General features: G+C 30.4%; 1 protein-coding gene across 2 annotated transcripts; it reads left to right on the forward strand.

The window, feature by feature from the left end:
- The first annotated feature begins 11964 nt into the window (after positions 1-11964).
- On the forward strand, positions 11965-17197 carry LOC125848535 (uncharacterized). 2 transcript variants are annotated; one of them, XM_049528418.1, is made up of 6 exons: positions 11965-12141; positions 14333-14545; positions 15251-15346; positions 15560-15705; positions 16229-16448; positions 16717-17197. In XM_049528418.1, exons 1-6 carry the CDS (start codon positions 12007-12009, stop codon positions 16906-16908), a joined length of 1002 nt encoding a protein of 333 aa, XP_049384375.1. In that variant the 5' UTR covers positions 11965-12006; the 3' UTR covers positions 16909-17197. The 2 variants fall into 2 exon arrangements, with proteins under 2 accessions (XP_049384375.1, XP_049384383.1); XM_049528426.1 differs by lacking the exon at positions 11965-12141 and adding an exon at positions 13316-13543.
- The last annotated feature ends 5942 nt before the right edge of the window (positions 17198-23139 follow it).

Consider the following 23139-nt stretch of genomic DNA (forward strand, 5'->3'; position numbering starts at 1 on the left):
TCAAGATAAGATTATGCAGGAAGAAAAAAAAGAGTAGCTTGAATATAACAATGAAAAAACGACATCAACAAAAGATATAGAAGAAACACAACAACTCGATCGGAAGAGGAACCAACCTATAATTCTTTTTCGAGCAAAGCTGGGGTGGAATTCTGTTTTGAGAATAGCAGCAACTATACAAGCAAATAGACGCGATTAGGGCAGAGGAACATCAAGAAACGTCAAGATTAAGCAAAAAACGTGAAGAGGGTAAAGTGATGACCTTGATGATCAGATGCAATGGTGATCTAGAGCTCAAACTAGGGCATTAGGACGGGCTGCTGTATTATGAGGAAAAAGACGATGGTTTTTTCATTTACCTTCAGTATACTTTTATTTTAGCGCCTAAAATTTTGTTCAAGCTGAAAATTTCATTTTTTTAATATTTTAATATAAAAATTGGCGAACTTTTTTCCCGCTCAAGGCCCTCAATATAATTTGGGACTAGTGAATTAAATTTTTAAGGACTAGATTTAATACCTTCTCAATAAAATGTACAAATAAGGACCGAAATATAATCTCGTCCTAATAGATATACTTTTAGAGACGTGATAATTCACTCGTCCTTAAATGTTGGTCTTAAATAAGGCTTTTTCTTGTAGTGTTATATAAACACTCAATTTTCGAAATTATTACGTTGCTCCCATAAATGATCTATTAATGCATTACGGAGTTCAAAATGAGCATTTTTGTACTTAATTTTTTTTATGTCTAGCTAAAAATTGTTCAAACCAGAGGTTTTCATCTACCACCATTTTTGTTGTGGGAGTTGGAGCCTCTAGGACACCTTGAATTGGTGCATTAAAATCACATTCATCCTCAATTATCACGTTGTGCAATATTAACATGTAATCATTATATCATATAGCACTTCCTTTCTCAAAAAACGTGACGGTCCTGCGATAATTGCAAAACTTCGAATGCACGTTCAACATCTTTTCGACATGATTATTGTTTCATCGCGAATTAATTATTATGTTTTGTATTGTATTTTATCTTGTATTTAAATTATTATGTTATGTATTGTATTTTATCTTGTATTTAAATTATTATGTTATGTATTGTATTGTTACCTTGTATTTAAATTAAATTTTTCATCTTACCATTTTAATTTTGTGTATTTTTTTAATGAAAATTAATAATATTTTTTTATTATTATTGATGAAAATTAGACTATTAATTTGAAATAAAAGTAGTATATATTAAATAATATATTTTTTAATATATTATATTATATTTAAAAAGAATTATGAATATTAGATATTTAATTAATGAAATTATATGTGACATAATATGTTAATTAGAAAGTAATGAAAATAATAAAATATTGAAAAAGTGAAATAGAGAGTGAATAGTATTTCTCCAAATTTGGAGAACTACTATTCAACTCTCTAAATTTGAAGAATAGAGAGTGATTTGGAGGTGGATTGGAGTACCCATTTTCTATTTTTACTCTCTAAATATAAAGAATGAAGAGTAAAATAGAGGTGGGTTGGAGATGATCTTATAGTAACTTTTTTTCCTTCTTGTAACAATTTCATATTAGGTAAAAAAAAAAAATCACCCAAGACCTATCACAAAGGCTAAATAAGAAAAATATTTTCTTCACGTAAGAAATGAATTGACATGACCAGTCAATTTAATGTTACTTGCTGGAGTAGTGTACATGACCGTATATAGTCAAAATCTAATTGTAAATTTAAGTGATCATAAAAAAATAAAAACGAAGCCACACGTTTTAATTTACATATTTAATTTATTGAAGATATGTATGAATTGATTAATCCGTTCAAGTTTAACCTACCTATTTATTTACTGATCGACCTATCTAAAAATTTGGCTCATTTGGATTAAAAACATAGTTCAAATTGATACATGAAAATTCTGTCTAAATATTTAAATCATTTTTTGATGTATCATAATTATGTATAGCTATAATAAAAAAGTTAAGAAGTTTTATTGGTTTTGTTAGATGATTACAAAAAAAAGAACGAATTTATACAAAACTGAACAATTTATATAAAATTAGATGTTGGTAGCGAATTATACAAATTAAAAACTCCATAGCAAACATAAAATTTACTATAGAGCGCAATTATGCAAACTATAGATATAACATACAAATATGATTTTTATGTTTGCTATATGTGAAAGTTATTAAAAAAAAAACACCTAAGATATCCCTATTTTTTAAAAAAATAAAAATCATATTTGAACTATCATAGGTATGAGTTTCCTACATGAGCTATAACCAAATATTTAACGGAACGCAGCTCAATTACTAGTTATTGACCTATCGGAAAGATTTGGACAAACGGGATACATAATGACTCATTGTTTAAGTCCTCTTGACTCAATTCATCGTATCCCAACTAGTTTTGGGGTAGAATTAGACTGCTTCAACCTCCTTTTATCCCATGCAACCAAATTTAATTGCATCAATTTGCCAGTGCTACATATCATAAATTTTAGAGAAATCATTTTCCTTCAATTCAAAGAAAAATTCATGACTATATTTAATGGAAATTAAAAGCTATTAATGAAACAACCACAAAAGAAAAAGAAAAATAATAAAAAAGAGAGTTTGTATACGCAATAGAGAACAGAGAGTCGCAAGTTGCAGTGAGAGAATAATGTTGGCATCTTAACAAACACTGTTGAAAATGATACAAAATTTGTCACCAAATGGCCTAGTAATTCTTGGATTAATACTAAGTAGGCCTACCTTCCTTTAATGTTTTTGTTACATTTGAACCAAATATTATTAACTTAAATTATACAACTGGAGCTGGTATCACGTTATTATCAAATTGTTATTTTGCACATACAATAATATACTATAAAGTTGTTGACTCTATATATGCATGATAATGCTACTTCGAAATGATTCGTTTATGCTAACCAAGTCACTCTCTGACCGACGTCTTATGGTAAATACTAATTAATTAAAACATTATCATATGACTCTAATTATATTGTGGTGATAAATAAATGAAAAGGACAAGAAAGGGATACTTAAAATCATGATTGAAACAAGTCCTTTTCCATCCAAGAGCTAATCATGAATTCAACATTAATATTAAAATTTAATATAGCTTTCTAGAGGATATTAGTTGGTAGATGACATAACACTAGTTGCCTTCAGAATTATTGATCTACTCTACTAAAGTGATCATTTGAATCAAATATTACCGATAAGGGTTGTCGTGGAGTGCTAAGTACTCTTTTATTTTTTATCAGACACCTTGAATTGCCATGAATACGGAGTGATCTTTGTTGGAATTTTTTATTTTTATTTTTTTAAAAAAGATTCAAATATTAATGTTTCTTTGAAATGCATTAGATGTCATGTGTTAGAATCGTGTCATTAGGATAAGATGGCATAAACCACAGAATAACAATTGACGAAGAAAAAAATTTAATTATAAGTTAGGGACCTCATGATTTTTGTTGAATTTCCTTTCTTATTTTGATTTTATACAATAATTGTGTTTTTCTTTTAAAAAAAAAGTTTGTTGTTGAAATTTTTTTATTTGGTAGAAAATAACTCTTCTACCTCTTTCCTTTTTTTGGATGAAATTTTTTAAACTTCTATAAATAAAATATCTTTACTTCTCATACACAAAACAGAAACATCCATGATGTAATCGTTAAAAAAGTCTTATTTAAGGATCATAAAGATTTTTCTCTCATTAGTTTGTATGCCTTTTTTATATTAATTCTCTCATGTGTAGGTCAATTGATTAAATCATATTAAGATTATGTATTTTAAGTATATTTTTCGTTTATCATGATCTGATTTACCGTCGTTGAAGGTTTGTAATTGGTAGCTTTTGCATGATGTCTTATTAATTATATCGATACCAATAGTTCACGTCATACAATATCATATGGCCAATATGATCTCATAAATGGAGCATGAAGAGAATGCTAAGTATTTATGTAGACCTTACTCTATTTTTATTGAGTAGACATGCTTCTAATAGACTCAAATAAATATTAATAAAATGAAAATATAAAAATAAAATAACGCCAAATCAATAAAATATAAAACAAATAATACAACAAAAAGTATCATCGAAAGATTACGAGGCGATTACAAAATAAACCTAACCATCTTCATGCGGTGTGAAATTTTTTTTTTTATTTATATGTTAGGCACCTAAATGCAATTTTTTCTATCAACTATTCGTCAAGAATTATGTTTCTCAATAATTATTTCTTCAGAAGTCATAATTCAGTTTGGTATTGAATCATTTTTCTGTCATATCCATGTTATTCACGTAATCAGTTTTCATAAATATGAATATTCTTAGCCTCATGATTATTTACCACTTCTATTTATTTATTAATTAATTATTTTGTTCATATATTACCTTTATATTCTAATGGTATTGAGATTTTAACCACCCGTGACTAATTAATTATAAATTGCCGTTCATACACTTGTATCTTTCTTAGAGAATCATATAGTCTTTTTTACATGACATTTTTTCTTTCTAATAATAATTGATTATTGGTGTGAGTACGTAATTACTTCAATACTTAGTTATAAGAAAAAAATATTTATTCGATTATTAGGCGGTAACAACTCAAATTAATTATAACGATCGTAAAGTTAGAATTTCACCTCCAATTATAATTCCTCGAACAAAATTCAACATGACATATTTATGGCCATGAAGCCCATGTCTAGCTAGCTTAGCTTCTTTTTAAGTGTGTCTTCAAGTAATGCATGTAACACGATAAGGCTAGTAAACTGAGCCCATGTCATCACTCTGTCATCTCCATACTTTTCTCGTGGAACCGTTAACTCAAATATCAATTATCAAATTAAATTAGTCCAAAAATATTCTTAACATAGTGTGATATGAAACAACATTACACATAGAGTTTCTTAATTTTTTTTGCTTTTAATGTGCTATTCATATTGATCTGTCACTGATCATGACCACATAGTCTATATAGAACAATAAATGTTACTTGCTGGACTATGCAAATTGCAATGATCCTTCACAAGCTTAACTATAAACTAAGTCATCCTAATAATGGTGATAATGAAGTCACACGTGTGAAAATGACATATCATATAATTTTAGACAAAATTATATCTTCTTTGTAACCTTAAATTCAATAATTTGTACTTTGGTTAACATAACATAACTGGCAGGCCATTTAAAATAGACCCTCCAAAGCAACCAAAACAAACTCGTGGGTCGACTTGACCTAGTCATTATATACATGTGTCATGGAGAAAAGCCTCAATGTTTGAAAAGGTCTTGGATGATTTTTATTTGTCATTCCCTCTTTTCAGAACAATATAAAAAAAATCTACTATATTATTTTCTTTAAAAATAAAATAAGAAGAACCAATAATAAAAAAATTGAAAAAAATCCGAATCCTTCCTATCACCATTCACCATTGACTTGGAAGTCGCAGTCTGGAATTATAAATTCTAAAGAAAAAAAAAAACTTACAAAGCTACTTAAAATAAAGAAAAAGTAACAGACAAAAGTTTATAGCTAAATAATAAAAATTCAATGCTTATTCTATTTTAGCTTCGGATTATAAGAAATATCAATTAGCTAAAAGTTTTTCATTAACAAATTAGCTAGGAACTGCTGATAAATTACATTAGCTAATTCAATATTTTCTAGTAGGACATCAATTAGATCATTGTAATTTATTAGTATGATGATTTGGTGATAAATTGATGCAAAAATATGTGTTAGTTGTCCATGATTGAGTAGTAAATTTTTTTAATGTAAAAAACACATGTCATGCTATTATAATAGTAAGTAATATAATAGACCATAGTCCTTAGGGAAATTATTGAAAGAAAGGAAGGTTTGTCAATTAATGCCTAACTCTTGGTTAGTAGGTCAATTTCCCTTCATTATTTGTTCATTGGAATGTATGTCATCCAATCCAAATACAATAAACAACTACAACTATCCTGTTATTTTCACACATCAATTAAGTTGTTGTGATTATGACTAAACTACTAGCTTCCATATACTAATATTATTTACCACACCACTTTCTGGCATGGCAAGTAATACCATGATTTTATAAGTCAAATATATTGTGAATAAAAATACTAAAATGTGTATAAGTTCTTTGCAAAAAAAAAATTGTTTTCAAGAAGTCATCGATCTCTTGTAATTGTAGGTAGACATTAGATGAGAGGAACCATCAGACTTGTCATTAGATAGTCTGATGGTAAGTGATCTATTGTTAATATAAATCAATTTACGGTAAGTGTTGGAAAGCTATATGTACGAAGGAAGCATACCATGATCTTATTGCTTACATGAATAATAGATAACCAAATCGTTTATGCTAGAACACATAAACTTACAGAAATTTAATTCAAGAATTACCTCTTCAAGTGTGAGCATACCTTCAAGCGAATCCACGAGTTAGACAGACCTTCAAGCGAATCCACACGATAGACAACAATTTTGTAGTCTTCTACAATGATCCCAAGTTCACATCTGAACTCTCTCAGTACTTGGGTGGGCAAGTATCGAATAGAAAACTAATCAATCTTACTAGGGCTAGAAGAATCTCCAATTATAAAGATTTCTTCCCAATCCAAAGAGGAGAACCAAACACACGTTATTTTTTTAAAAAACTTTTTTTTTACACGTTAGTTTTCTTTTGGGATAAGGGTCTGAAAAATACCCCAACTTTGGTCAAATTTGTTGTTGCGATACTAAACTTCATGAGGACCTATTACATCCCTAGACTATTTAATACTGTATTTTTTACCTCCTGAACTATTTAATAGTGTATTTTAAAGGTATATATGTGCCCACGTAGACACATTACTATTTATAATTTTGCATTATTTTTTATGTCCACGTGGGCAAATATATATGTTTAAAATACGGTATTAAATAGTCTAAGGAGGTAATAGGTCCTCATGAAAGTTTAGTATCGCAATAGCAAATTCGACCAAAGTTGGGTATTTTTCAGACCCTAATCCCTTTTCTTTTTAAAAGAAAACCAACGTTTGTCTCCCCTTTTCCCCTTAGAATTAGGATTCTGAGTTCTAGTTAAACATGGCACTGTAGGGACCACAAAATTAATTACTGAGGTTTTCTGTTATGGAAATAATTCCAAATAATTAATTCGAAATATTCTTACCATAATAAATTACAAATCATTCCACTAAAAATTCGTAATTGCACTCCTCTATTTATATTTCAAAATTCCCCACTAAACACTTATGTAATTCCGCATGTTAAGATCACAGATACTAATCAATAAATTAAATTACTGACGAATTTAACTTAATGATTAATTTCCTTTAGACCACTACTTAACTTATTTCATGTGTCGAATTCATAAATCCACTTGCAAGGATTGACACGATGAAAACTTATAAGTTTCTCAAAAAGACATATCAATCAATCTCTATAACGAGTCATGGATTCCATCAACTAACTTATTATTTCACCAATATATATTATTATCATTTAATCTACCAGGCATATTGACCCATTTTAGAATCTCACCTTTTAATAAATCAAAACGATAATTAATAGATACAAATTATAATAGTTATATCAGGATTAAGAATATAAGTACATTTAATAGTTTAGAGAATATGTTTTTGTCAGTCAGTCTAAAAACAACTATCTTTACTCGGTCCCGTTCAATACATACAAAATGCACTAGCACAAGAAGTTGGAACTATACCGTTCCCATAATCAAGATAAATTACATATAATCTTGTGCTACAATCGTACCGATGACATGTCCAATTTCCATCCTAGATTATGAACAAAAAACTTTTTACTTATAAGAACCGATGATTTAATCCTCTGTGTATAAGCTAAAACTCTACACACTAAATCATCTACTATATAAGTAAACAGACACCATAAACGAATATATGATCTATTAAAATTGAGCAAATATTTATTCTATAATAAATGTTATTTCTTAACATATGGTTAATAATATATATCCCAACAGTAAGTTCTATTGGCTTAATTATACACCATGACTTGGATATATATGTTCACATAGGGTGTACACGGGTCGGTTTGGATCGGTTATTGGTCAAAACCAAAACCAAACCAACTTAATTGGTTTTAAAATTATCAAAATCAAACCAAACCAAATATAATATACACTTATCGGTTTGGTGGTTATCGATTTCGATTTGGTTTGATTCGGTTATTCGGTTATTAACCATACACAAAAATAAAAGAAACAATTCATTCAAAATGTGAAAAAAGTGACAACAATTTATTCAAAACGAAAAATAGTTAGAATGACTTAAATTTTTGAACTTTCGATCACTAAATTTACTATCAATAAAGCTTTAAAATTCACTATATTGGCCTAGAAGGAAGAGACATTAACATTTTCAGTCCCACAAAAAATTGTCATAGACACTCATATATACATGAAATCAATAAGATAAACGTTTCATCTTGGACATTTTTGCTTTCAATAAGTAAATTATAAAGAAATTTTAATGAAAATATGTATAAGATCTTTAAAATTGTTTATAAAAATAATATATTAAGTATGTTTATTAATAAAATATATGTATATAATTCATTGGTTCGGTTCGGTTATTTCTTCAATTTTTTTCGAATAAAACCATAACCCAACCAAATACTATCGGCTTTCAAAAATCCAAAACCAAACCCAAATAAAATCGATTTTATTTCATCGATTTGGTTCGACTTTTTAGTTTGGATCGATTTTTATCTAAACCGTGAACACCCCTATGTTCACATATATAAAAACAAACGTAAAATACATGCATATAATAAGTAAGATCAATTATATTCCAAGCTTACTGGCTGTGAATAATGAATTTAATTTGTCTCAACTTGTTATCATTATAATTGTTTCCCCTTTCTAATTTGTAATTTTTTCTTCTTTGGATAATAATCCCTATTAATTACTATAATATTTTTTAAAAATTACTTATTTATATGATTTTTCTTTTATTGATTTGATTCTTTCAATCAATACATTATAAATCAATTTAATTGACTTTAAATATCACAAAATGACAAGAAAATCATATGTGGAATGAAACAAGTTTTATGGACAGAATTCCACCAAGCTCCAATCATGAATTCCACATACCATATATAAAGAAAAAGACACGAAGAAAACAAAACATCGTTTGCCTCTCTAATTCCTTTGGTGAACATAGTCAATAATTCCCACGACATTATTGTTTCATTAAATCATTTGTATGACTGATTAGGATAACGTTGGATACAAAACACAAAATGGAGATAAGTAGCCATTTTTTCCACGTGAAAATTAACTAGATTTTAATAAATTTATTACGTTGGTGGTAGTTATTTTTTCTTCTATATTACGATTCTTTCTCGATTAGATGAAGCAGATAGAGAAGTTTCAATCAATCAATGGAGAAAATAAGACTTTCAACAGTACAATAAAAAAGGACTAGTCGAAAAACATACATTGACACAATTTTGAAATAATTTAGACCCTTCAATATATATTATCCTGATAATATTTTGATCAAACCTAATCTTTGACTTATTAAGACTAGTCAATTCTTTACATGAATGCAATTCACGATTCTTGAGTACCCGTGATTCACTTTTATGAAGAACTTACAAAGTTGCTTAGCATGTAAATTAACATAATTATTTAATGTTAAGATGAGAAGTTCGAATTATATTCGTTACCTAAGTCCTAACTCCTAACCTACCATTTTTATAAGTCATACTAATACAAATAATTGAGATTCTAGTCAACCATGACAAAATTGCGAAGCTGCTCAGAATTTTTTTTAAGAACAATTTTTTCACTCGTGAATTTTAATTTTATCAAGAATCGTATTCGCTTTGCCGTCATGTTTTTATTACTACTTTTATGATTTTGATCAATTAATATTTCAGTAAGTTACATGAAATATTGTTGTGCTTTTATTTCATTTTCAATAAAAAAAATTGAAGATATAAAGATTTAAAAATATAAAGGTGAAGTAGATGATCATTGATCAGCATCAACCTAACTTCACATAACCGGAGAAAAAAAGAAATAATTATATAGCCTCTTTAACAAGAAAAATACTTAGGCTATATACAATGATAAAATTTTAATTAACTTGTCTAATAAATGGGATGAGAGAAGTAATATTTTTTAAAAAAAAATAGATAACAAAAAAATAATAAAAAAGAGTATAGAAGACCATTGGAAAAAGTAGAAGAAGATAACAATAGTTAGCTGTGTATGTGTTCCTGGTCAACAAACGTAATTAAGGCCCAACTATTTGGCCCAAGGAGCCCATACCAATTGTGCGAAGAAAAGCCCAATGAATTTGGGTTAACGGCCCAATTAATTACTTCATTAATGGGTCAAGATTATTTACGGAAAACGTAAGACGTAATAAAGGCCCAACTTAATCGCCCAAGGAGAACCAAGTTCATTTGGGCCGAAAAGGGCCCTTTACCCATTTATAAATGTGACAAATCATAGACACCTACTTCGACTAATGTTGTAATTTAGTTTTGAGTATTTACAAGATGCCTATTTTCACAAATTAATATATATATATAAATTTGAAATTATAAGTTAAGTGTTTAATAGTTAAAAATATTAATAGTGTCATTCAATGTTTAAAACAACTTTCACATAAAGCAAATACAAAATCATATTTGTATGCTATAACTATAATTTAAATAATTGCGCTTCATAACAAACTTTATGTTTGCTATGGCTATTTCACTATACATATATACAAAAGAAGTTGTCTATTTCACTATACATATATATAAAAGAAGTAATTGTATAATCTGTTTCGGTATATATATACAAAAGGATCAATTGTATAATATGTGTTTGTATAAAGCAAGAAAGAGAAAAAGGCAAAAGAGAACTGGGCAGGAGAATATTTGTATTTATAATTATAAGTGTATCAAACGAAAATATATGTATTTGCATGTGTATATACAATTTCCTCTCGCATTATACAAACAGAAACACAATTTATACATTTCTATTTGTATAAAGCGAGAGAGGCGGGGAGAGACTGACGAGCAAGATCTGGGAGAGAGGAAACAAAAATATATGTATATATATAATTTTCTCTCGCTTTATAAATAAACAAATGCATTTTATATATTTTTGTTTGTATAAAAGCGAGAGAGGCGAGGGAGAGACTGCCGCGAGTGGCGAGCGAGATTCACCGGGGAGAGAGGCGAAATAACAACAGTTTGCTACGGGGTACAATTAAATCAAACTGTGGTTATGACATTTAATTTGAATTAATAGTTTGTTATTATATACTCTCTCCGTTTAATAAAGAATGACCTCCTTTTCTTTTTAGTCAGTTTTAAAAAAAAAATGACCTCTTTCCTTTTTTGGTAACATTTTACTTTTTGCTTTACACGTGGCATGATTAAGACCACAAGATTAAGGACAATTTTGTACATTTGACATAACTTTAATTTAGAACCACAAGATTCAAAAGTCTTCTTTATTTATTTAAACTCCGTGCCAAGTCAAAACAGGTCATTCTTTGTGAAATGGAGAGTATAATTTTTTCATGTTTAAATAATGTAATTTTTTCTGAATTGACTAAAAATAAAAGTAGCACAGGTAAATTGAAATAGAGAAATATTTATTGGGACGACAAAAATTTATACTCATATCAACATAAAACAAAAGAACAAAAGTGCAGAGGATCCGAATTTCTGGTATGCTAATATTTTATGGATCAACATTTCATCTTCTTTTTCAGAAAACATTGAATCTGAGTCAGCTCAATCATTTTCCAAATGTTGACAGACACTCCTCCTTTGTTAGACCGACGTAGTGGCTTACGCATATTTCACAACTTTTTACCGTATTCTATATATAAAAAAAAATGCACATGACAGAAGCCGTTTGTCTACTATAAAAGCATGTCCAATACTGGATGCCAGAAACATTGAATAGTTTTTGGGCAAGACATGGGTTGGAGAGGAATTTTGGGTTTTGAGTATGGGATTGTTCAAGCACCCTTGGGACCTGATATCTCAAGTCCACAGCTTGTTGCTGCTGTTGCTAATGCTGGTGCTCTTGGTTTTCTCAGAGTTCCTGATTGGGTATGTTTCTACTCCCATTAATCGGCTTACTAGTAATATTGTCTGCTTGGCTTTAAAATGCATCACTAGGGTGTGAGCATCTTGATTTATTCATGTGAGATTTGTCTACGGTGTCGTAATAAAACCCTTCAANGTATAATATGTGTTTGTATAAAGCGAGAAAGAGAGAAAGACAAAAGAGAACTGTGTAGGAAAATTTTTGTATTGTATAATTATAAGTGTATCAAATGAAGATATATGTATTTGCATGTGTATATACAATTTTCTCTCGCATTATACAAACAGAAACACAATTTATACATTTCTGTTTATATAAAGCGAGAGAGGCGGGGAGAGACTGACGAGCAAGATTTGGGAGAGTGGCGAGCGAGATCTGGGAGAGGGGAACAAAAATATATGTATATATGCAATTTTCTCTAACTTTATACAAAAATAAACGCATTTTATATATTTTTGTTTGTATAAAAGCAAGAGAGGCGAGAGAGAGACTGCCGCGAGTGACGAGCGAGATTCACTGGGGAGAAAGGCGAAATAACAACAGTTTGCTACGGGGTAATATTAAATCAAACTGTGGTTATGACATTTAATTTGAATTAATAGTTTGTTATTATATACTCTCTCCGTTTCACAAAGAATGACCTCCTTTCCTTTTTAGTCAGTTTAAAAAAGAATTGACCTCTTTCCTTTTTTGGTAACATTTTACTCTTTGCTTTCCACGTGGCATGTTTAAGACCACAAGATTAAGGGCAATTTTGTACATTTGACATAACTTTAATTTAGGACCACAAGATTCAAAAGTCTTTCCGTGCCAAATTAAACCAGATCATTCTTTGTGAAATGGAGGGAGTGCGATTTTTCTATGTTTAAATAATGTAATTTTTTTCTGAATTGACTAAAAATAAACGTAGCACCAGGTAAATTGAAATAGAGAATTATTTATTGGGACGACAAAAATTTATACTCATATCAACATAAAACAAAAGAACAAAAGTGCAGAGGATCCGAATTTCTGGTATGCTAATATTTTATGGATCAACATTTCATCTTCTTTTTCAGAAAACATTGAATCTGAGTCAGCTCAATCATTTTCCAAATGTTGACAGACACTCCTCCTTTGTTAGACCGACGTAGTGGCTTACGCATATTTCACAACTTTTTACCGTATTCTATATATAAAAAAAAATGCACATGACAGAAGCCGTTTGTCTACTATAAAAGCATGTCCAATACTGGATGCCAGAAACATTGAATAGTTTTTGGGCAAGACATGGGTTGGAGAGGAATTTTGGGTTTTGAGTATGGGATTGTTCAAGCACCCTTGGGACCTGATATCTCAAGTCCACAGCTTGTTGCTGCTGTTGCTAATGCTGGTGCTCTTGGTTTTCTCAGAGTTCCTGATTGGGTATGTTTCTTCTCCCATTAATCGGCTTACTAGTAATATTGTCTGCTTCGCTTTAAAATGCATCATTAGGGTGTGATCATCTTGATTTATTGATGTGAGATTTGTCTACGGTGTCGTAATAAAACCCTTCAAATGTACCGAAATTTCAGATTGTTTTATGTTTTTCTTACTAGCTATATTCCTATTTTACAGAAAAGTTGAGAGCTTAATTTTAATCCCCTCTTCTTACCAGCCCCCAAATTAAAGAAATATAAGCACAAGAATAAGTTGTGTAGTGAACTTGTTTTTACAGGTCAACCCTGTTCAGTCAATGGCTATCTTGTCTTTTAATCAATCTTTGGTTAGACTCGGAATTGTTTGCTCATAGCATGATGGAAGTGTCCATTATAGTAAAACGCGCTGCTGAAACTATAGTCCTCAGGGGCGTAGCTATGCTATAGTTTGGGTGTGCAATTGGACACCCTTCGTTGGAAAATAATACCATATATATAAAATGATATATGAAGTGATTAAATAACATATTCTAGAATCTAGACACCCTTGACAAAACAAGGTGTTGTAGCCTAGTTGTTTTAGACGCCTTGAAAGAGCCAGTGCTTAGGGTGCCCACGTGTTCATATCTCACTAGTATTTTTTCACTTTTCGTGGGATGCCCACGTGTTTGAATCTCACTAGCAACCATTTTTATTTTTTTTCAATGGACACCCTCCGTGAAATTCCTGGCTTCGCCACTGATAGTCCTCTAGAAGGGCAGTGGAGTCTAACAGTGTAATTTTTTGTGTGTGGCAGGAAGATCCTGATTATGTGAGAGACCTCATAAGAAAGACTAGAACCTTAACTAACAAACCATTTGGGATAGGTGTTGTTCTTGCATTTCCTCACAAGGAAAATGTAAAAGCTATATTGGATGAGAAGGTTGCAGTATTGCAGCTTTATTGGGGTGAATGTTCAAAGGAGTTGGTTCTTGAAGCTCATAAAGCTGGGGTCAAAGTTGTACCACAAGTAAGTTTTCAACACAACTCTTTTCACATTTTCAAAAATTCACTATTTGTCATTGAATATCACAAAACTTGCCTTTCTCCCTATCATTAATTTTTGGCATTACATGATGTTAGATCCTTTTGTGCATTTAATTAACTGGGCTAGTGTGGGGTTCACTTTGAATTGCTCTATGCAGCTTAGGAGCCTTTGTTCTGCTTGTTCTAGTTGATATGTCGCTCATCAACGAATGTAACTCTTCACCCGAATGATACACATTCTTAGACATGAGCAAAGAACCAAAAGAAGTTCAAATCAATTATATTCATCCTTATTTTATGTACTGCAGTAGCCCTTTTTCCCCCAGTATTTTGGTTTTTGAATTATGTAAGAATACCAATTAATAGTAGATAATCCTTTTTTTTTGCTTTTTATATGAGTTAGTTCTTTCTTGCAAGTTAAGTTTAAGGTTTAAGAGTTCCTAATTACTCATATAGCCGATTCCGACTTGTTTTGGACCGAGACATAGTTGTTATATGTCTAGTGATATATTTTGAAGTATTCTATTCTTAGCTTCCCTCTTATCCTGTAGCATGATTGCGGTTGCCTCTTCAAGTTAGGTGGCTTCTGCTTATTGCTGTAGAGTACATTTGTGAAAGAATAGATAACTTACCTTCACCTACTTTTTCCTGAAATGTAGCTTATAAAGCACACGTGTTGTTTTTTAAGATTGGCAGCTATGAAGAAGCAAAGAAAGCTGCTGATGCTGGTGTAGATGCAATTATTGTCCAAGGTCGGGAAGCAGGAGGCCATGTAATTGGCCAGGTATAATGGTGATCATTTTCATGATGTGCTTTAGTTTTTTCATCAAGTTAACAATATTTGTTCTTCCTTGAGAATATTTCACTTCAAGCACTTCCCCCTCCCCCCTCTTCCCCTCAAATCCTCATTGTTTCTGTTGAAGTCAATCTCATCATCACTTTTTTGTGAAATTACTTATCGAATAATATATGACCTACTTGGTTGATTTCCTTTTAGGATGGTTTAATCACCTTATTGCCTAGAGTAGTCGATCTTGTTCGTGGTCGTGACATTGCAGTAATTGCTGCTGGAGGAATAGTGGATGAGCGTGGTTATGTTGCTGCTCTGGCCCTTGGTGCACAGGGTGTTTCATTAGGTACCAGGTATGGATCTTTTAGTTCTAACATTTTAAAGGTGTTTAATCTATTATCAGTACCTGCTTCCTCTCCGGCTTATATCCTGTTAATCATGCTGGGCCATTGCTGTTTAGAAGTTAGGTCTCACTTATAAATTGCAGTTTACTATGCCCTCTTGCTTAGATAGTTTCTTATGTGCATTTTTAGGGGATATATACATCATTGTAGGATTGATGTCGTTGGTCAATGCGGACTCTTATTTTTTCAATAGATTATTTTTGTTGTACATTCACATGTATGAGGCATCAAGAATTTAAAAATTGAAAAAGTTCTAGACACAATCCTATTCTGATTTCTAAAATGTTTTGGTCTTGACAGTACAGATGGAATGATGAAATAAATGCCACAAGATGCTGAAATATCCTATGATAATAGATGTTTCAGCACATCAGCTAGGAATATTTAGGAACTTTCCTCACATAAAAACTATTCATGTCCTTGTTTATACGAAAACCAGTTGCCAAGTTTTCAATAGCTTATACCTTTTCAGGTTTCTTGCAACAGAGGAAAGCTATGCTCACCCAACGTACAAGAAGAAGCTGATTGAATTTGATCAAACAGAGTACACAGACATATTTGGCCGTGCAAGGTGGCCAGGGGCACCACAACGTGTTCTGGCAACCCCCTTCTTCATGGAATGGAAGGCGCTCCCAAGTCATGAGAATGAGTCAAATCAACCTGTCATTGGCCGCACAATCATACATGGCAGGGTGAGTATCCTAGATTACATTCTTCCTAACGCAATCTTGAAAATGTTCCTATCCTAAATATGACTCTTCATTCTGTGATCAACCTTTTATGTTGTTAACTTGTTAGTTTTCTATTTGACACTGATACCAGCTCGTCTTATCATTTGATACTTGATCCTATGCATTTAATCTCGTTGTGGGAGAAGTATGTGAACCGTAAACATGAGTGAAATTCTTCTATCTGTACCTAGTTCTTAAGAATGTAGTAGTAATTAGTTTCATTTAACAGGAAAGAGAGGTTCGTCGTTTTGCTGGTACTGTACCAAATGCCACAACTACTGGCGATATAGAAAGCATGGCGATGTATGCTGGTGAGAGCATCGGTCTTATCAAGGAAATTCTACCCGCAGGTGAAGTGATAAAGAGGATCGTTGAAGGGGCTCAACAACTGATTGATCAACAATTTGCGCCTGTGAATTAACTCAACAAGACACAGAACAACTAGGTACCAAATTTTTAGGTGGTCACTTTTCGTGGCTTTTACTAGTTTGTAAGCTATAAGTTGAACTGAACACACATTATGTGCCAAGAGTGCACTCAAATGAATCCAGAAAAGAAAAAAACAAGGAAAAGAAAGAAATTGTACATGAATAAAGAGTGGAGTGATAAGGTAGAAATAAGATGTAGGAGTTGTGTTTTACCACCCTCCAATTTGTTTTTTTGTTTACTTGATACTGAACTTGCATTTTTATGAATTATGATTGACATCATTTTCAGGAGGTTCTTCTTTGTATTAATTTGAATAAATTGTTTAATGAGGTGCTTTTCACTCTCAGTTTGAGGTGACAAATGAGTGGATTCAATCAAACTTAAAATAAGTTAGTATAATCCAACTTATCTAAATTTGTGCGGATAAAAACAGGTTTGGGTTCGTTATATTATGTCTCAATCCGTCTGTTCGTGGACATGTGCATTATAGCTTAGTTGCAAGTGTTTCTGACAATTTCTGTACAGAAATGGCCCCATGTCTTGTCAATCTTTAATAAGTATTTTTCATTTTCCAAGCAAATATCAAAAAATAAAAATATTTTTGAAAAAATAAGTACTCCCTCCGTTTCAAAAAGATTGGTCTGGTTTGACTTGACACGAAGTTTAAGAAATTAAAGAAGACTTTTGAATTTTGTGGTCCTAAATTAAAGTTATGTCAAACGTACAAAATTGCCCTTAATCTTGTGGTCTTAAACATGCCACGTGGAAAGTAAAGAGTAAAATGTTATCAAAAAAGGAAAGAGGTCATTTTTTTGAAACTGACTAAAAAGGAAAGGAGGTTATTCTTTGTGAAATGGAGGGAGTAATATTCTATAAACATTTTATTTCATATCAAACACACATACCAATTTGCCTGAGAAACCAATAAAATGATAACTGGTGGTGAGGCATAAGATTAATCTTATTTTAACTCAATAAACATTACTATTTTGTATCTTCATCTTAATCAAATAATGATCCTTTTGATTCTATTAAAAATCAAAATTACATATTTAACTGTTCAAACTGAACTTGCATTTTCTTTTAAAAAAAGAATACGTTTTGGTTTTGCATATCTTAGTTCTCTCTAAATCTAGCAATTTTTAATTTAAATAAATTATTATTTTAAAACTTAACAAAAATAAAACAATATTTTTTTTTTAAAATAAAATAAATTAAACGGACTCTAGAGAATGTTTTACGTATTGTTCAAAATTTCTTATGATAAAAAAAGTTGCCGGGATTAAAATGAAAATATAAATTTTATTAAATCATTATTTACGTTTTACATCAACCGTAAACCTTAAATAAATTGGACTAAAAGAACATTCTTAGAGTAACGACATTTCATCAAAATGTTTCTTTGCGTAGTTATACTTTGCTTTAAATAAAAATTTCCACATTAGATAATAGAAGGTTATATAAATAATGCAATTTGTCCTTGTATTTTTCTTAAGAAAATAACATTAGGATTTGTTATTCGTATTGCTTATGTTGAGGACATTAATCTCATTGAATTCCAGAAGATGTCCAAAAGACAATTGAATATCTAAAGAAAGAATTAGAGATGAAGGACCTTGGAAAGACAAAACTTTGCCTTGGTCTGCAAATTGAACATTTAGCAGACAAGGTCTTCATCCATCAATCTGCCAATACTGAGAAAATTTTGAAACGATTTTACATGGACAAAGTACATCCATTAAGTACTCCAATGATTGTACGATCACTTGAAGTTAGTAAAGATCCGTTTCGACCTCAAGAAGAGAATGAGAAACCTCTTGGTCCTGAAGTACCATATCTAAGTGCAATTAGTGCACTAACGTATCTTGCTAATGCTACGAGACCTGACATAACATTTTTGTTAATTTGTTAGCAAGATATAGTTCTTCCCCTATACGAAGACATTGGAATGGAGTAAAACATATATTACGATATCTAAAGGGGACTCGTATTATGAGTCTGTTTTATGCTAACAAAGATAATGCAGATCTTGTTGGTCATGCAGATGTTGGTCATTTATCTGACCCACATAAAGCTCGATCTCAAACAAGCTGTCTGTTCACATACGAAGGTACTGCTATATCATGGCGATCTACGAAGTAGTCTATTGTCGCTACTTCTTCAAATCATGTTGAGATAATAGCTATTCATGAAGCAAGTAGAGAATGTGTATGGTTGAGATCAGTGATACATTTCATCAAAGAAAGATATGGCTTAAAGTGTGATATCAAGGTATCCACAATCCTCTTTGAAGACAATGATGCATGCATAGCTCAATTAAAAGGAGGCTTCATAAAAAACGATAGAACAAAACATATTTCACCAAAATTATTCTTCCCACGTGATCTCCAAAAGAATGGTGATATTGATGTACAACAAATCTGTTCAAGTGATAATCTAACATATTTATTCACCAAATCTTTACTACTCTCAACTTTTGAGAAGATGGTACACAAGATTGGAATGTGAAGACTCCACCATCTGAATCGTGATCTTTATTAGGGGACTAAAATACGCACTGTACTCTTTTTTTTCTTCGCCTAGGTTTTGTCCCAAAGGATTTTCCTAGCAAAGTTTTTAATGAGCCAGCAAGCAAATGTGTATTTAAAAATATATGTACTCTTTGAGTTAATATCTCAAAAGATCACTCAATTTAGTGAATTTACCTAGCAAAGGCATTAAACTTTGTTTTGTTTCACTAAAATCACTCAACTTATGTTTTTGTATCAATAAAATCACTCAACTAAATTTATCATTAATTAAATGTATAAAATTATTTTTATTGATTTACATGCAATTAGACTCAAATTCATTCACAATTCTATCCGTTGACCCAATTAAAAAAACCCAACACTTCTTCATCTTCCTGCAATCTCCATGTAAATTTTGAGTCTAGTTTTAGTTATTACTGAAGAAGTCCCAATTTCAGAAATTTTTACATAATTAAGCTGGCAATACATAAGCTGAATAAAAAGTGAGTGCGAATTTATTTGTAACAAAAGAGGGGAAAATTTGTGTTGAAGTGGAAAAAAGATCGTGTAGATAATATGGAAGAGGAAAAAGGGGACAAATTAGAATTTGGTTTTAGTTATTGCTGAAGAAGTGTGTGGTTTTTAATTGGGTTAATGGGTACAAGAATGAATTTGAGTCTAATTGCACGTGGATCAACAAAAATAATTTTATATATTTATAAATGAATAATAAATTTAGTTGAGTGATTTTATTGATACAAAAACATAAGTTGAGTGATTTTACTGATATAAATCAAAGTTTAATGACATTACTAAATAAATTTTCAAAATTGAATGACCTTTTGAGATATTAACTCTGTACTCTTTTTCTTTCACAAAAATTTCTTTAGTTAACATTTTATTAAGGCATATTATCAATCAAGACATGGACATTCCAATGGAGAGTGTTGTAGAATTATGAATGCCATTATGAGGCGTGTGTACCGTTTGTGTAATTGCTATATTAAAAGTGTGAAAACTAGTGCACAACTTGTGCAAGCTAGTAAATAGCTTGTGAAAGCTATTTCTTACCACGTGTTTTGACCTATATATAGGCTTGCTATCTTCATTATGAGATGATACTAAGAACTAAAGTGATATATATCTTTTCTCCTTCCCTTTCTTATTATTATCTTTAGTTAATTACTTTTATTTTATAACGCTTTCATGTACACATAATTTTACAAAATTGCTCATCTTATTATTTAATATTACTCCCTCCATCCTTTTTAGGTGTCATCTTTTTACTTTGCACTTGCATTAAGAAATTATGTAACTTTACCCTTCTACCCTCATTTATTTTTTTGGAACTCAAGTTTTCAATCAATGAATATGAATTAATTAATTTTAATTAATTAATCCAACCAATGAACATGAACCATTTACTTAACTTTTCTAAGTTGGTCAAATATATATTTTCAAGGCTAATAACTCATAAGGGTAAAAAAGGAACAATATGCTAATTTATGCATTAATTTTATGAAATGACAAATATTATGGACCAACTATTTATAGAAAGAGATGACATATAAAAAAAATGAGGGAGTAGTATATTATTCGTTAATATAATGAGATAATTGTCAAAAACACACCTAAACTATACCATTTTTTTGAGTTTCATACCTAAACTATTGCGAGTGTGAGTTTTATATCTAAACTATCACTTTTTAGCTTGAGAAACACGCCCATCATGGTGTGTGTAAATTGTAATACACTTTCTCTTTTATTTTAAAAAAATTATCACATCACACTCTACATGGACAAAACATTCAACCTTGACAAAATTAAATAAATTATTAGTATTAGTTAAAATTAAAAAATTATTATCCAAAAAAATAATATTTCTTTTATAAAATAAAATGTAAAATATTTTTTTTACCCCACTCCATCACTTCCTCTCACCATCCCTCCCCTCCCCACCCCACACCCCCGGCCATTTTTTCAGTTTTTTTTTTTAAAAATTTGTTTACTTCATCTTCTTCCCCCCCCCCCCCCCNAAACAAAGCTTTAAAATTATTATTATTTGGGGGGTGACTGGGGGGCTGGTTTGAGGATAGAGACAAAATAAATTGATTTTTGCAACAAAAAAATAATTTTAATTTGAAGTTGGAAGAGAGATTTGGAAAATGTTTTCCTTAAGTTTTGAAGGGAAGTCATTTTTCTTAAATTTGAGGAAAATGAGTTGATTTGAAAAACATTTTCCAAAATATTTAACCCAACCAAACATGAGAAAATTGGAAAACATTTTTCATACCAAACACACCCTAACTCTGTACTCTTTTTCTTTCACCAAAATTTCTTTAGTTAACATTTTATTAAGGCATCTTATCAATCAAGACATTATGAGGCGTGTGTACCGTGTGTATAATTGCTATATTAAAAGTGTGAAAACTAGTGCACAACTTGTGCAAGCTAGTAAATAGCTTGTGAAAGCTATTTCTTACCACGTGTTTTGACCTATATATACGCTTGCTATCTTCATTATGAGATGATACTAAGAACTAAAATGATATATATCTTTTCTCCTTCCCTTTTTTATTATTATCTTTAGTTAATTACTTTTATTTTATAACACTTTCATGTACACATAATTTTACAAAATACTCATCTTATTATTTAATATTACTCCCTTCGTCCTTTTTATATGTCATTTTTTTACTTTGTACTTGCATTAAGAAATTATGTAACTTTACCCTTTTATCTTCATTTATTTTTTTGGAACTCAAGTTTTTAATCAATGAATATAAATTAATTAATTTTAATTAATTAATTCAACCAATGAACATGAATCATTTACTTAACTTTTCTAAGTTGGTCAAATGCATATTTTCAAGGCTAATAACTCACAAGGGTAAAAAAGGAACAATATGCTAATTTATGCATTGATTTTATGAAATGACAAATATTATGGACCAACTATTTATAGAAAGAGATGACATATAAAAAAAAATTGAGGGAGTAGTATATTATTCGTTAATATCATGAGATAATTGTCAAAAACACACCTAAACTATACCATTTTTTTGAGTTTCATATCTAAATTATCACTTTTTAATTTGAGAAACACACTCCTCTTTTTTATACCACTCTCATCATGGTGTGTAATACACTTTCTTTTTTATTTAAAAAAAATTGTCACATCACACTCTACATGGACAAAATATTCAACCTTGACAAAATTAAATAAATTATTAGTATTAGTAAAAATTAAAAAATTATTATCCAAAAAAATAATATTTCTTTTGTAAAATAAAATGTAAAATATTTTTTTTACCCCACTCCATCACTTCCTCTCACCGTCCCTCCCCTCCCCACCCCACACCCCCAGCCATTTTTCCAGTTTTTTTTAAAAAATTTGTTTACTTCATCTTCTCCCCCCCCCCCCNTAATTTAGATATTATTTTATTTTAAAAAAAAATAAATTCTATCCACACACCTAACCCTCTGCTTCCAAATTTTATTCTTATTTTGTGTAGATAAATCATATCGAAAATATTTTTTATATGCTACCGCAAGATTTTTTTTTATTATTATTTATTTATGTTATATTAGGTACACTAGTAGAATTTTTTTTAAATATATGTATGTACATATCTAACATAAAATGAGAAAAACGTAAAAAAAAAATTAGAGCGGAGGGTTAAATAGGATGGGGTCAAATTTTTTTTTTTTTT

This window comes from Solanum stenotomum, chromosome 1 (assembly GCF_019186545.1).
Source record: "Solanum stenotomum isolate F172 chromosome 1, ASM1918654v1, whole genome shotgun sequence".
Lineage (NCBI taxonomy): Eukaryota > Viridiplantae > Streptophyta > Magnoliopsida > Solanales > Solanaceae > Solanum > Solanum stenotomum.